Raw genomic sequence first — 15,941 nt, 5'->3', positions numbered from 1 at the left:
ACCATCATAATAGTTCATTTCTGGTCCATCCTATACGAACATATATACTATTCTATTCTCAGAATTACTGACAGGATGTGGGTGTCAAAACTCAAAGCCCACAGCTTGTCCTATGGTTACAATACACATACGTTTTCCCAGAACACAACCACTAAAGTTCACTTTAAAAAGTCCTTGATCAAACTTTGCATTTGACTTAAACGGCAATGTAACACTGACACCAGAATGTATAGATTATTATTGACTGATACACAAAGGCAACAACGGCTCTGGTTTCATTTTATGCATAGAATATAGCAATTTTAGGTGACGAAGGCTTTTTATTTATTTATTTTTATTTAGTATGTACGTGATGTTAAAACACATTCACTTTTGTTCCTACCTTTTAAGTGAATCAGAATACTTTTTAGTAATAAAACATTTGTCTCGTTTTTAATGAATACTTAGTTAGCCCTTAATTGTGGTACTTGCAGGTTCGTATGTTTTTTGAGTGGTGCTAAGTGTAAAATGCTTGATAACCACTGACACTGTAACCTACAGTGTTATTAGAAACACTGGGGGGCAGTGTCGTACAACTGATAAGAACAATACGTTTCTTTCTTTCTTTCTTTCTTTCTTTCTTTCTTTCTTTCTTTCTTTCTTTCTTTCTTTCTTTCTTTCTTTCTTTCTTTCTTTCTTTCTTTCTTTCTTTCTTTCTTTCTTTCTTTCTTTTTATGTGTATTTTATTGTAGGGCCCTTAAAACAAGCACGTTTAAGAATTGTTTTTGTTGATTTTCATGTAGTTTTGGTACCGAAATAGACGAGGTCATCTGACCCCGAGATCCCTGAGGGCCAGAGGTGCTGCTACAGCGGTGCCTACTTCAGAAGGAATTAAAAAAAAAAAAAAAAAAAAAAAAAAAAAAAAGGAAGCAACCGCATTTTCAAAGTACATACTGGGGTCCTTCGGCAACGTGATGATTTTTATTTTTAGGAACTATAACACAACAGTTTAAACAAGAAATCCGGAAGAAACAAACAAAGAAAAAAAAAAACCAGGCATATGGATGTTCGTTATAAATTTCAGTTGAAAAGGGAGAGGACATTTTTGGTAATGTGTCTGTATATATTTTTAAATTATTACATGTATTATTACTATTTTAATTAATACATCGACTCAATTGATTTTCGGACTTTGATAATGGAATTTCCAGTTCTTTGTCGGCATCACGTCGTCATGGTAACCCAGAGTGTTGATATCAAGACAAGGCGGTCTGGTTAACGTGACACGAATCGTTGGTGGCGGCACCTTGTTAGGTTTTACATATTCAAGGTGTAATTTTAGCACCCCATACAAATAGAAATTGACAGCGTTTAGTGCTCAAAAACGTGTGAAAAGGTTCCTTGACCGTCTGTGGCTATACTTAACTTATTTAATCAAAAGAAAGAAAAATGGAGCCAAACAACAACATGGACTCAATTGAAGACTTGGACGTTTTCTTGAAGAACGTCGACGATATAAGTAAGTATTGTCCATAATATGTGGTCATCTACTTAGGACTTTTGGCAGTCATAAAGAGCAAGTACTAACAAAATGGATTTTTTTTTCTGAGTAACCTTGCATTTGCGTACAAGTGTAGTTTTAATCTTGTACGCTATTTTATTTGATATGACATTTCTAAAGACTGTAGTGTCTTAATGCATTTAATATGATGTATAATCTTTTCCAGGCAAGCTTGTGAATGACCTAAACTCATCAGATGTTGAAGTCCAGCAGAAAGCTATCAAGAAGGCAGATTGCCAAATTGCAGCCTTGAATGGATCCAGCAGGACAAAATTCAACAAGACCACAATCAATACAAACCCACCATCTAAGCCTCCTATGGTAAAAATATTACCATTGTTCGTCAAGTACACACACACACCCGCGTAAACATTTTCCCCTTTAAATATCTCTTAATTGTCAATAATATATTTACAATTCTTAATGTTTTGCAGGAGGCACACACTGAAAGTGCAGGTAAGGCCCAATGAAAGGAATATTATATAAAATATCTCTTGTAATGAAGGGAAACAGATTCTTTATTTTCCTTTTTACTGTTGCTGTTTATGTCACCGGGGGCTCTACATTGGAGACATAAATACCAATAGAAGTGTTTTTCTTTTTGTGGCCAGAGAATTTCATGAGGTTTATGGAAAGAGATGCGGAAGAGAGAAGGAGGAGGAGACTCGCTCAAGAGAAAAAGGCCACTGGTGTGTTGTAACCTGCCACTTCAAATCTGCTGTTGGGAGGTGGACAGGTTGCTGTATTGTCTGCAGAGCCGGCTTTATATCCTGTTTAACGTTTTATGCTTTTTGTCTGCACAGCGTTTAAGGACAAAGGGAATCAAGCCTATGCCCAAAGAGATTTTGAGACTGCTGTGAAATACTACAGCGAAGGCTTGGCTGAACTACGCGACATGCAGCAGTTGTATACCAACAGAGCGCAAGTGAATAGCCTACACAATGATCACATTGCTCACCCCTAAAAGATACAGCATGTCTTACGACTTAAAATATGAGGTACCCCAAAGGTCGGTTCTTGGTCCTTCGTATTTCAGATATTATTCGGACCTAGACAGATTTCCATATTAATATTTCTGCTATCGATAATAAACAATACATAAATACGTACTCATCAGACAATGGGGTATTTCTGCACAGTTTAATGAAATTCAATACCGTCTCACTGTCTTCACATTGTATATACAGTGCTCAGCATATATGAGTACACAAGATTTCATTCAATATCTCAATGAACATGAGAACAATTTCCCAAATTTTTACAAAATACTTTTTGTACAATATGTGTTAACTCCTAACGTGAAAGTAATATATATATATATATATATATATATATATATATATATATATATATATATGTATATGTGTATATATGTATATATATAAATGTATATGTATATGTATATGTGTATATATATATATGTATATATATGTATATGTGTATATATATATATATATATGTATACGTATATGTATATATATATGTATATGTATATATATATATATATGTACATCTATATATTTATATATATATATATACATCTATATTTATATACATATACGCATATGTATAGTCAATTGTTAATGAAACAATGTTTTTGATGTTTTGAAGTGGAATAAATGATATATCGCAAATATGTAGCAGCTTAAGGAGCGGCTCAAAATTTTATGTGCAATTCTACAACACCACAACACCCTTCTATAAGCTAAAATACCTCTCTGAGAGTGTCAATCAATCAATACTTTATTCGGATGAATTCAGATTTACTTGGTGACTAATGGAGGCCTGGTGTCAGCAAAGGTAATAATGAGATTGCTCGCTGTTGTATTGGATCATATAAAATCACAAAGGTGTACCAAATGTCACACTAGATATTTGTAATTTCATCTGTATATTGTGGTGCCAGGTATATTTTTGACACATAAGACCCACCTGTCTTAATGTTTGCATCCCCGTAGGCTTACATCAATCTGGAGAGGTACGAGGAGGCCATAAGTGACTGTGAATGGGCTCTGAAGGTGAGATACTGCTGGATGTTTGCTTAAGTCATTTGCAACCTCATTTGTCATACTATGCCACTGTGTGGTCGGATGGATTAATGGGATGCATTTCACAACAAAGCAGTCATACAGAAACACTGAGGTTTGTTGGCAAAAGTGGAATTTAACTGTTTGTAATCAAGCCACAATTAAAGCCAATTTTTACTGCCAACAGCTGGCATAATTTTTTAAGACACCGCGCAGGTTATGAGAGGAAAAGTGGACGTGGGAATCAATATAAATGCGACTCTTTGGCCACCTCGTGTTCATGTGTTTGTCAGCCCAGCACTAATTGTATTTAGACACACAAATATGAAGTGTCGGTCTGTCATTACGCTGCTTTGACAGCTTCCACCCTTCTGGAAGACTTTTCATGACGACACACAATTGTATTTATAAGATTGGAGTGTGGTCATTTCTTAAACACCTAATGCAAGGGTATTCAATCCTGTCCTCGGGGGCTGGTTTCCTGGCTCTTTTCCATCTCTCCCTGCTGCAACACACCTGATTCAAATGGTCAGATAATCAGCAAGGTCTGTTGAAGCTGGATAACAATCCTGATCATTTGAGTATGTGTGTTGCAGCAGGGAGAGATGGAAAACAGGCAGGATGCCGGCCCTCGAGGAACAGGATTGAAGACCCCTGGTCCAAAGTTTAGTCTATTGTCAGCCACCTAATTGTCAGGTGTACCGAGGGCGTGTATAAGACAATGCCAGCATGGCGCAATGCGGTCTGTCCCTTGACGAACAGGATTGAAGAACCCTGACGTAAGGAAGTGTTGACAGAACAGTGATTCTCAAGGTATCACTAGTGGTACGTGGGTTCCCTCTAGCGGTATGTTGAAGAATCACTGAGTTAAATTTTCAAACTGCATAGTTTTGCAGTGACTTCACATTTTTTATAAAAATCACTACATTTGTTAAGTACATTCAATTTTCTTTAACTTTTAAGAACAATACCTATGTTTTTATAAAGCATAACCCCAGCTTCCTATGTTTAAGCGCAGTGTTCATTTTCAAGCTGTGCATAATATTGCAGTGGTTTGCAATAATATTACGTAATACCTTTTTATGGATAAAGCATCTGCCTCGTTTTTTTTTTTTTTAATGAACACTTATGCCTATTGCACTACTGTATATTAATATTGGTCATGATAATGGCACTTGTTAGAGCTAAATTGGATGGGCATGACTTGAGAATTTTTCAAGTCGAAACTATTGTGCTACAAGTCGAACGATCATTGGCAAATTGCTTATGTTGTTAATGATATGTTTTCAGCACAGTACTATAATTAGAAAAAAAAATGCTCAGAAAACATCTTTACACAAAATTTACACATAAAAGCATTCTCATCAACAACAAGCAGTTGTAACTGTAACAATACATGTTAGAACACAAGAGCATCGACGTTGGGTAGGTGAAGGCTCACTCGCTGTCCCATGATGGCCTTTCCATAATCCCAAAAATCCCCTGCTTGGTGTGCTTACTGCTGGGACAGCCAGGCAACATTCGTAAAACTCGCCAAAACGGTTAAATCTGTCCTCATTGTTCTGGGCCCAACACACCAGCGGATTCTGCCTGGTGGGAAATTACTGTGTTTGCAAATAATCACGGGCCTCGTGTGCGGCGGAATAATTTCCCACTCTTCTTTTGATAGCATGTGTGCTGTGTATTGTGTACCAAGAGGTTCCAACAGACCCATTCCACAAAGCAAGCTTTTATTTACAACCACAGGCAAAAGCGATCCTGTTAGATAGCTTGGCAAAGCTTGGTCATCATCAGCGTAAACATTATGCACCTGGTAAAGTCAGGCCTTCAAAATAAAAACACGCTAGCTGCTGCTGCTGGACGTGGCTTGGCCTGCTCCTCAAGCAAAAAACGTGATTAGCGGACCAGTCGACGACACGCTCTCAACGTCACAGTGGAGTAGTAAAGTTTAGTCAAGTTTAGTTCTTCAAATTCTTATAAAATGCAAGGTGGGTTGGGAGGTGGTGGGCACGCTAAAAAAAAAAGTCAATATATCTGTGTATTGGTGGATGGCAAGGCAGTTGATTGTCTCACTGATCCCGTTTCATCTTCATTTTCACTTTTCCTCTCTGGGTTTCTTTTTGTTGAAGCCTTGATTATAAATTTAGTCTTCACAGGCAAAAACCAAATCTAAAATTGAGCCAGTGGTATTTATGTACAGTGGCGCCCTGTGATATGAGTTACCCGACTTATAATTTCTTTAGATAACTTAGATGGGTTAACGGAAAGCATCAGCGTCACAGTATTTTGACTCATTAAGCAACGGATATTTCGTCACAAACAGTGGAGCAACACGAATGTGGGCAAATAATATAGTAATACTGACACGTATGTGTTCTTTATCCTCTGCGATGAACAGCTAATATAACTGGTTTACTGAGTAGCTGAGACCTTCGCCATGCCCTGTTTAGCCGTATTATACTGCCCCTAGGTGGCCAAGTCATTCACAAAGGAAGGTGTACAATATCCTGGATATAAAGCAAAAACTGTTTATCTGCTTTGCTTTACTTTCCATTCAGTTCTGTCATTACTCTATGAGTGTGTGTTTTTTCTATAATACTGTCGAGTACATTTAAAAAATATTATTAACAAATGCATTACACCCATTTCTTTGGGCTGGTGGCAGGCTGGAACAGATTAACGCTATTTCTATTCATTTCAATGGGGGGAATAGGATTTGAGATGTGAGATTTTTGCATGGTTGGGAACGAAATAAACTCATATCTCAAGGCACCGCTGTAATAGGAAACACCTCAGATCACTATCAAATTCCAAGATGTTTGTGCCCTTAGTCCTTACTAATGCTGAACTCTTCCTTATGAATCAGTGTAATGAGAGCTGCATCAAGGCTCACCTTCACATGGGGAAGGCGTATCTTGGGTTGAAGAAGTATAGTGAGGTAAGTATGATGAGCGCTCATCTCGCTGTTTCTTATTCGACACATTGCTTTTGTGCAGGCAACGTATGCTCATCATCTCATCTAGTGATGATAGACACGTTTTAATGCTGATACTTCTATGCTGGTGTTAGATTAACACTTTAAGAGAATTTCAAGGCTCAGCATGCACATGAGTAAGATGCCTATCTTACTGTCCATCAACATGAAAGGTTTTTTTTTTTTTTTTTTTTTCAGCTTTCATGTGAATCCTCCTTGGATCTTTGCTGATCCATATTTCTGTAACATATTTATGAAGGGTCAGTAACTCTGGAGCTGCTCAAACAAGAAGTAGAATGATTTTTTCTTTTAGATGTGAGGATGGTAAAGGTGGAAAATGATTAAGCAGGATAGTACATAGTTGAACATCTCATTAAACATGGCAAAACATGTTATTTTCTTTTGACTTAATGATAATCTTCAACACCGTGGTCGATAATGAGATAATAATGAGTGAGTGGGGATAAACACTGCATTAGACAAATGATTCTCCTTTCTTTACGCAGTCCAGAACATGCTTTGAAAAGATAGCTCAACTCAAACCACAGATGGAGAAGATGGCTAAAGGTAAAGTAAGAGTAATTTCCCATTGCTCATCTTAAGATACAACTCTGGAAAAAGTTGAGATAAAAAAAAGAAAAACTGGACCTTTTTTGGTACTTTGACCATTTTTCATTTTGGTAAATACTTTAAATGGCAATATTCGTGTTTGGAATTTTGGAGTTATGTTGTCGGTATCCCTGTGAATATTCTATTTCATCCAGGTCGATTCATGCAGTGAATCCACTGCAAATGGACTGGTTGTCTTGGAAAAGGTTTCACATCTCATCACAAATGCTGTCAGTAGTTTATAGATTAGAACAAAAATGTACATTTTTCTCAAACATCTGAGAAACGGATCATTTTATACGACTGGACTGCCCCACCACCACACCCGGCGTTTCTGTTGGATCACAAGAACAGTCTCAGTCCCAAAAATATTACTCGACATCATTATTTATTCAGACAGTTGAATTCATAAAAATTAAATTACACATGACAATAACGGCGCTACTATAATTACTCAGAAACCAAAACGAGTCCTGCCTGCAATAGGAGTCAGGGGGATTTTGATGGTACTGAGGGAGGAAGAGCTGCAAAATCAGCATCACACAACCAAATCCATAAATGAAATAAAGGATCTACTGAGAAATATTGCAAACAAATCAGTGAGCCGCTGACAGATTGCTTCATGGGCATTACAAACCAAAAACAAAAACATTACTTTAAAATGTTAAATGACGATAACATTTTCTGTTTTGACTTGTAACCTGTTGTTGTTGTTTTTTTTTTTGATACGTATAATGTGGCTGCTATGGATGTTTTTGATTCTGAGCTAGAAAATCTGAAATGTCATACTCGCATAAGGATAAATAAGGTCTTTGGAAGGATATGACTCTTGCATTCCTGGAACACAGAATATCTGACCAAGATGGAGCTGGATGAGAAGAAGGAGAGTCAAGAATTCAATGCAAGGCAAGATTTTGACAAGGGGGTGGAAAAGGCCAAACTAATCCCTCATCTTGTGGAGAAGCTGTCAGAGCCTGGGCAGATGCTACTCTACTACTGTGGAATATTGGAGATTCTCTCTCAAGCTGTGACCGACTGTGAGTGTACTTTATAAAAATTCTGTCTTTAAACAAGTGGCTGTCTCCTCTGAATCAGTTTGTGCTCATTCTAGTCTTTCTTAATAACCTGCTCCACTGATTCACCAACCTCAGGAGTGTTAAGAAGTTACAAAAGGCAATACATCAAGAAAAGGCAGCATTTAAGTGCAGGTGAAGTGAATCACCTGCAGCGGGGTTACAAATGGGACTTTTTGTTTACAATAATGGGAGATTAAACCAAACATTTTCAGTTACAAGTCTTTTTTATGTTCCTCTCCTTTCTACACGATTATTTTCTTGCCCCCATTTATCATGAGTCCTACAATAGCAACAGCAATCTAATATTATCTCCATATCAAATGGAGGTTGTGTTAAGACAAAACATTCAGTATCCAAAAATAATAATTGCATATAATTGCTATAAATAATTGCATATCCAATTTTCTAAACTACTTAATATAAACTACTGTATTTTCCAGACAATAAACTGCACCTTTATATAAGCCGCACCCACTCTATTAAAAAAAAGAAGAATGAAAAACAGCATATATAAGTGCTACCTTTATATAAACCGCACCTATCTATGCTAGATATTTACTGCATTTACAGAAAGAAAAATTTGATATTTACTGCATTTACAGAACTGTAAATGAACATGTATGCGCCTGAACAGATTCTTTCCTAACAGTACCTTTTAACACGGCAGCAACTTTGCTGATTAAAACAGAACAGAACAAAGAGAAAATAAAGTACTTATTTTCAATTCACTGCTCGCTGCCACTCCAGTTTGTCAGTTCTACTCCCGCGTACCATGAAATTCATAACCTAGTGTATAGCGCCCTTGCCTGGTGAACTCCTCCACCTGCAGTCACATTCTTCATCCATCCATCCATCCACCCATTATCTATACCGCTTATCCTCACAAGGGCTGCGGGAGTGCTGGAGCCTATCCCAGCTGTCTTCGGGCAGTAGGCGGGGGACACCCTGAATTGGTTGCCAGCCAATCGAAGGGCATACAGAGACAAACAAACATCCGCACTCACAATCACACCTAGGGGCAATTTAGTGTGTCCAATCAACCTACCATGCATGTTTTTGGAATGTGGGAGGAAACCGGAGTACCCGGAGAAAACCCACGCAGGCACATGCAAACATGCAAGCTCCACACAGGGAGGCCGGAGCCGGGATCGTACCCATGACCTCTGAACTGTGAGGCGGACGTGCTAACCAGTTGACCACCGTGCCGCCCAGTCACATCCTGTTAATGGCAATTATTGTATTGTATTGTATTGTATTGTATTGTATTGTATTGGGGCGGTACGGTACGCTGGTTTGCTGGTACGCCTCGCAGTTCAAAGGTCGTGTGCTTGATTCCGGCCCCGGCCTTCCTGTGTGGAGTTTGCATGTTCACCCCGTGCCTGTGTGGCTTTTTTCCTGGTCCTCCGTTTTCCTCCCACATTCCAAAAACATGCATGGTAGGTTAATTGATCACTCTAAAATGCCCCTTGGTGTGATTTTGAGTGCGAATGTTTGTTTGTCTCTGTGTGGCCCGCGATTGGCTGGCAACCCATTCGGGGTGTACCCCGCCTACTGCCCGAAGACAGCTGGGATAGGCTCCAGCACGCCCGTGACCCTTGTGAGGATAAGCGGTATAGATAATGGATGGATGGATGGATGTATTATATTGTAATTCCGATTAGCAGAGCTGGGCATCGCCTAACCGCCAACCGCGTTCCGTCCTGCATTTTTAATGTTGGTTGTTCTTCAGCGGGTCTCTCGCTTTGCGCTTGGGAGGCACTCAATCCCTCTCCCGAGACTGTGGTCCCCGTAGACATCTTTTAGACAAATGTACTTATAGCCAAGTATAAAAACACAAGACAGGAGACACGCATGTAGTTTCAAGACGGTAACCACATGTGCTTACTCTGCGTCCAGCTTTGGCTCAACAACACAGTATGAGTTGAGGTATAGGCTCCACTGTTTATTTTCCTTTTAGCAACTGGGCATAACCTTGCACACAATAAAATAGTGTCAACAAAAATAACACAGTGGCAAACATCGCACTCAACATTTAATCGACCACGTGGTCCCGGTCCATCCCTCGTCGGCGAGAACATAACCTTCAGTGTCACAAGCAGGCGCCGCACGAGCAGACACGTTTACAAAGACAAAATATCAAAGAAAAACAACAGACACACACGCACAGCGTGGTGATTCGTGAAATACAAACCATATGGGGCACATGTCATTGTGTCTGTGAGACCTGTGTGTGACGTGGTACAGGATATGTCCGTCCGTTCTTGACGGCATTTGGCTGACTCGGAGCGACTGGGACCACGCTGGTCGATGGAATATGCAAATGGGAAATAGGCGATCCCCAGCTCTGCCGGTTAGACCGCCCCTAGCGGTGGAAGAAAAATCCACAGAATAGCCGCACCTTTATATAAGCCGCATGGTTCAAAACCTAGGAAAAAAGTAGCGTCTTATAATACGGTAGTTCATGATTGTGCTCAAGTCTAGATTATGCTACCAGTTACTGGGATCTTAGAATGGTGCAAAAAAATTTCTTTCACAATACTGTCCCAACAGGATCAAAGATTATATTTTTCATGAAAACTGTCAATATTTCTCAATAATATTTCTGACACTAATACTGTGACAAGACTGGACTCTTAGTTATCATGTCTGCCTCCCAGTTCCCAAGTTTGGGTGTGAATCATGGTTCTGGCCTCCCTTTATGGAGTTTGCATGTGCTCCACGTGCTTTTGTGGGCTTCCTTCGGGCACTTTGCCTTCCTCCCACATTCCCAAAATGTGCATGTTATGTTAATTGAAGACTACATTATCCTAATGTAAGTGTGGACGGTTGTTTTTCTATATATGCCCTGCGTTTGGCTGGTGATCAGTCCAGTGTGTACCCGCCTCTCATCCTGTCGACCATAATGAGGGCAAGTGCTATAAAAATGGATCGATGGATTTCCCACACAATTATTTGCAGTGCTGCAACAATCTTGTGACACACTCATTCAGTATATAATTATTCACTCTAATTCACAAGTTAGTCAGGGGATGAATCATTATTTCTTGGTAGATAGTGAGGCAAGATGATAAGATTTTTTGACAACAATCAAATGAATAAGGCACACCATTTCTGCAACTGTGTGTTTAATTCATGCTTATTCAGTATTTTCATTAAAAAGTCAGCTAACAGTTTACAATGCCTGGGGACTGATTAACCTTCATTTTGTGAAATGATTAAATTGGGAGAGCAACCATTGCCAGAATAAGACATATCCTTTAGTACTGTGATTTCATCTACTGCTGCAGAGTTCAAAACTAAAATTATTCATTAAAAATGTGATTGTATTAGTTGTTGGTGCAGACAAAGCCAAGTTGTGTGACAACAGCTGGCAGTAATAATCTTTTTCAAAGCCATTCTGGCAGTAATTTAATGGAACATCTGTGCTCGCAGGTGTCTTTGCCACCACATCAATGGCAGGCCTTGCACTCAACCCTGTCACTCCTTGGGAGCGTGGGAGAGAGGGAATGAAAAAAAACCTGTCGCTCGGCTATGTAGTTAAATGACAAACTAGACAGAGGTTCTTGAGATTGACAAGCGGGGTTGCATGTTAGATATTTGTGCTGCTCTTATGTGATTAGGACAACTGGCAGTCATCAGCAATGGACTTTATGTGTCAAATTCTGGGCCTGTGGGCCACACCCGGCTTGGTATGCAAATATATCAAGCCCAACTGATAAATAGTGTGGAATTGGCCCGTGCAGTGAGTGTAAAAATATATTTTGTCTTTGCTGTTCTCAGTGAGGGTGGTTAGCATGTCTGCCTCACATTTCAGAGGTCGTGGGTTCGATTCTGGCCCCGGCCACCCTGTGTGGAGTTTGCGTGTTCTCCCAGTGCCTGCGTGGGTTTTCTCCGGGTACTCCGCTTTCCTCCCACATTCCAAAAACATGCATGCTATTGTTAATTGGACACTCTAAATTGTCCCTTGTGATTGCGAGTGCGAATGTTTGGTTGTCTCTGTGTGCCCTACGATTGGCTGGCAACCGGTTCAGGGTGTCCCCCGCCTACTGCCCGAAGCCAGCTGAGATAAGCTCCAGCAACCCAGCGACCCTCGTGAGGATAAAGCGGTATAGATATTGGATGGATGGATGTTCTCAGTGACACCTATTTTATGACATGTGCAACTTTAAACTTCCATGTCCAACATTATGTAACATACGACTATTATACACTGTCACACAACTGTCTGGAACCGCCAGTGCATCATGTTGCATGTTGTTGTGTGAAGCTGTGTTTTTAAACTTCAGACTGAAATTTCCTCTCATAAAGCTACCAGCGGCCTGACTTGTTCTGACCCAACAGTTGACTTTGAAAGTCTGCACCGTTTACATTTTGAAGCATTGCCAAAAGGTAGACATTGTAGTTTGCATACAATCCATCATGCGCACCGCCTTCTTTTTTCTTCTAAATGGTAATTTTAAAACACTTTTGCAACCCTCCCAACATCACTGAATACGAGTAACTCCACCACACCAAGAATGATGTATCTTGATTTATTTCATGTAGTAATCGTTTTTAATGCATCACTTCTTTAATGTAGTGTAGAGTATTCCCCTTTGCACTGGCCAACATTTCTCATCCACTATTTCTTTTTCTCCATTTTGATGATTGCTGAGTGATAAAATACCTGTCCCACAATGCCATTCAGTAGAAAAGGGCAAGACTTACACAACTCACCGCTGAAAGTATCTTAGCAGGGTTGACATTACGCCTTTAAAAAATAATGGCTCACTTCTCAGTTTGACTTTTTGTGTAATGCATCTCAGAGTGAGGAACCACACTTTTGCTCCTAAATCTCATCTGTTTCTCTCATGTCCTACGCTTCTAACAAGGTAAATGACTAAATGTAACTACTAAATGTGAGAGCAGCAATGTCGCAACACCCTTTATACTAGCTTCCACATGCTGTTATGAAATATTACAGTATGACACTGTCATTTCTTGTCATTTACTGCTTTCGTCCTAACAGGCAGCGGCCAGACGCTTTTCAGGCTGCACAATGGCTTCAGTATCATCGACAGCAATGACACAACGAGGAGGTAAGGAGACCGGAGGGAAAGTTGGCTGTCAGCTTTCAGCGGAGCTTTGACAAATGCAATAGCAGATAGGCACATTCACGGACATTAATGGCCGAGTGTAGGGAAATCCCTTCCAGACCTGACTTTGCTGTTGTTGTGCAAGAACAAGATTATAGTCAGATGATTGAAAGAAGTGAGTTTTATTATTATTTTTTTTTTTTTTTACTTTTCTCACAGTAATTGCAAATCCGGACTCATGTCACATCAGCAAAGTTATGGTTACCTTGCTGCATACTTGCCAATTGTTAGGATTGCCATAATCAAAGTGGGTTCAGTCATTGTCAGGGGTATGCAGCTTGAAATAGATAAAGATAGCTCATTTCGATACTGCTGCATAACCGGCAGAAGTGTTGAAATCATTGTACATCAACACTCAGCAGACACCTCATTTAAATGGACTTATATGTTTAATGAGATCCAATTTGAGCACTGTATCGTCATTTCTCACTTTTCAAATATAATGCTGCTTAGTTTTGACAGGTAGTGAGAGAGAGGTCTTAAAAGTCATGCCTAGAGGCACGAACAAGTATTTGCCACATCATTGGATGGAGAAATTGAGCGTGGGGATGGGATTTATTAAAATGAGCCTGACTGTACACCATAATAGGACTAAAAACTGTGCAGTTTCCTTGAAGACACATTTTCTCACATGCCCCAGTGCCCAATAAAGCAACTAAAAAGTCACTTTTAATCAATTAACAAATGTATTTATTTTTGTTTTTCTCCACAGTTGTCTTTTGCAGGAAGCAAATGACCCATGCAGCCAAGACCTGTGTGTTTGCATTCTCAATGTTTGGACGGTCACATGCAAGGAAAACGGTATTTAGATAATGAAATGACCCTAAACAACCCGGTGTTCGGTCTTTGACCTCCTGGGACGTTGTGTGTCGTTTGTCTCTACCGTTGTTTGCAGATTTACTAGACACAGTAATGTTCTTCTGGATGAATGGAAACACATTCTCACTAATGTCCTTCATCATAGAAAGGAACAACTTTACATTAGTTCCCATTAGTACGCAGTACTTTGGTTTGTAACCTTCCATGTCCAGATTTTGATGTAAAAACCTCTTTGTGTGGCTTTCAGAGGAAAACCAGAAAACGCTGTTGACATGTCCAGTGTCCAAAGAGTCCATTATTCCCTTGGTCTCATCTGAAAATGACGTAATGCAGAAGGAGTGCCTGGAATTGTTATGTCTGTTCTCGCATACTGCACATGGCAGACGTCTTCTTTTTGACAACTTGGATGTGCCCATGTATGATGTTTTGTATAACTTTTTTGCGTTACTGCACTGTTATTTCCTTTATCGGCAATAATGTGTGGTAATTGCACATTCAATTCCAGTACAATTACAACTTTTAATGCAGCTTCATTCTAGCCATATAAAAATCTTAACGACTTAGTTTTGGAATATAGTCTTAATGTTGGGTGCATTAGCATGGCATCCGAGGATTTCTATTACATGCTATGAAGTATTACAGCCTTCTCTTCTTTTCTTGGCATTTTTGCCTTAGCACAACCTCTCTCAGCATTTTTTGTGCAGTTTCTGATAGAATGCAATTTCAAGTTAATAAGATGCCATTTGCCAAAACGCTTTATCATTTCTCCCCTTTGTGCCCCTTCTTTTTACTTACTTTACTTTCCTATCTGTCCTTCCTTAATCTGACTCTGAAGGTTAACGAGGAGCCTCATGGCGTGCATCTCGAGGCCAGGGCAGCAACGGGAGAACAGAGCACTCCTTATTTTGCAAGAGTTGGCGAGAGAAAAAAAGTATAAGCGCAGCACTACAAACCTGATTCTCCTCACATTCCACCAAGTTATTCATATTTCCAAATGTGGAAATTCACCTTTCTAGAAATCTTGACTGTGACCCACAGACCAGCCTATTATACCTCAGTGTATCATATCTATATTCAATGTACTTCAGAATGTGTCCCCATCATGGAAAGGTTCTCAGAGAAATGGAAAAGCTAACATCTTTAATAAATCAGCTCAAGTGTTAATGTCTCTTCAAGGTAAAGAGCTGTTTTCAAGCGGTTCCCCTTTCAGAAGCCTCATGAAAACAGACATGAAAGGACAATTGGGCCTCTTGAACACAGCAGGAAATAAGTTGACGTGCCAGGCGCTGAACTGGGGTGATCAATTTCCGCCGTCTCTTCCTCTGAGAGTTATGTGGCACCCAGTTCAGCGGGGCCAAAATCATGCATTTTGTCTGTACAGTAAATGCACACTTAGCGGCAACAACCATTGATATCCAGAAAATGAACTGAAGAGAATCTGCCTTTCAGTTCAAATTAACAGGCATATATTAAATCAACAGTGTTTTGCAATGTTGTAGACCTGCTTAGAATGGTACTAAGCTGTTTCTCATGTTTTTGAGCCTTTGTCAAGCACCAAAAGTTAGGGTAATAAATATAAATAAAATATATATTACCACCTTTCAGTGAGATGCCGTGTACCAGTAGTTGTACATCACCACAAACGTGATTATGATGATCTTAATGTGTTTGATACAACTTGTGTTTGGCAGAGATGGGAAAAGTACCGACATTCTCTACTTGAGTAAAAGTACAATTATTTGTATAAAAAATGACTTTAGT

The 15,941-nt window shown here is 39.5% G+C and overlaps 1 protein-coding gene across 1 annotated transcript in view; it reads left to right on the top strand.

The window, feature by feature from the left end:
* Positions 1-942: 942 nt before the first annotated feature.
* ttc12 (tetratricopeptide repeat domain 12) overlaps positions 943-15,941 on the top strand; it is a 29,954-nt gene continuing 14,955 nt past the window's right edge. Inside the window, exons 1-13 of the mRNA XM_086035771.1 lie at positions 943-1,498; positions 1,707-1,861; positions 1,975-1,996; positions 2,152-2,229; positions 2,344-2,465; positions 3,499-3,558; positions 6,434-6,505; positions 7,048-7,108; positions 7,999-8,187; positions 13,235-13,304; positions 14,074-14,162; positions 14,428-14,596; positions 15,016-15,111. Coding sequence (XP_085891897.1) covers positions 1,429-1,498; positions 1,707-1,861; positions 1,975-1,996; positions 2,152-2,229; positions 2,344-2,465; positions 3,499-3,558; positions 6,434-6,505; positions 7,048-7,108; positions 7,999-8,187; positions 13,235-13,304; positions 14,074-14,162; positions 14,428-14,596; positions 15,016-15,111 — 1,253 coding nt within the window. The 5' untranslated portion in view covers positions 943-1,428. The remainder of the gene's footprint in view (positions 1,499-1,706; positions 1,862-1,974; positions 1,997-2,151; positions 2,230-2,343; positions 2,466-3,498; positions 3,559-6,433; positions 6,506-7,047; positions 7,109-7,998; positions 8,188-13,234; positions 13,305-14,073; positions 14,163-14,427; positions 14,597-15,015; positions 15,112-15,941) is intronic.

This window comes from Filicampus tigris, chromosome 7 (genome assembly GCF_054856515.1).
Source record: "Filicampus tigris isolate MCC_2025a chromosome 7, RoL_Ftig_1.0, whole genome shotgun sequence".
In the NCBI taxonomy this organism is placed as follows: Eukaryota; Metazoa; Chordata; class Actinopteri; order Syngnathiformes; family Syngnathidae; genus Filicampus; species Filicampus tigris.
Note: the sequence above shows the minus strand (reverse complement) of the source record. Positions and strands in the feature narration are given on the sequence as shown.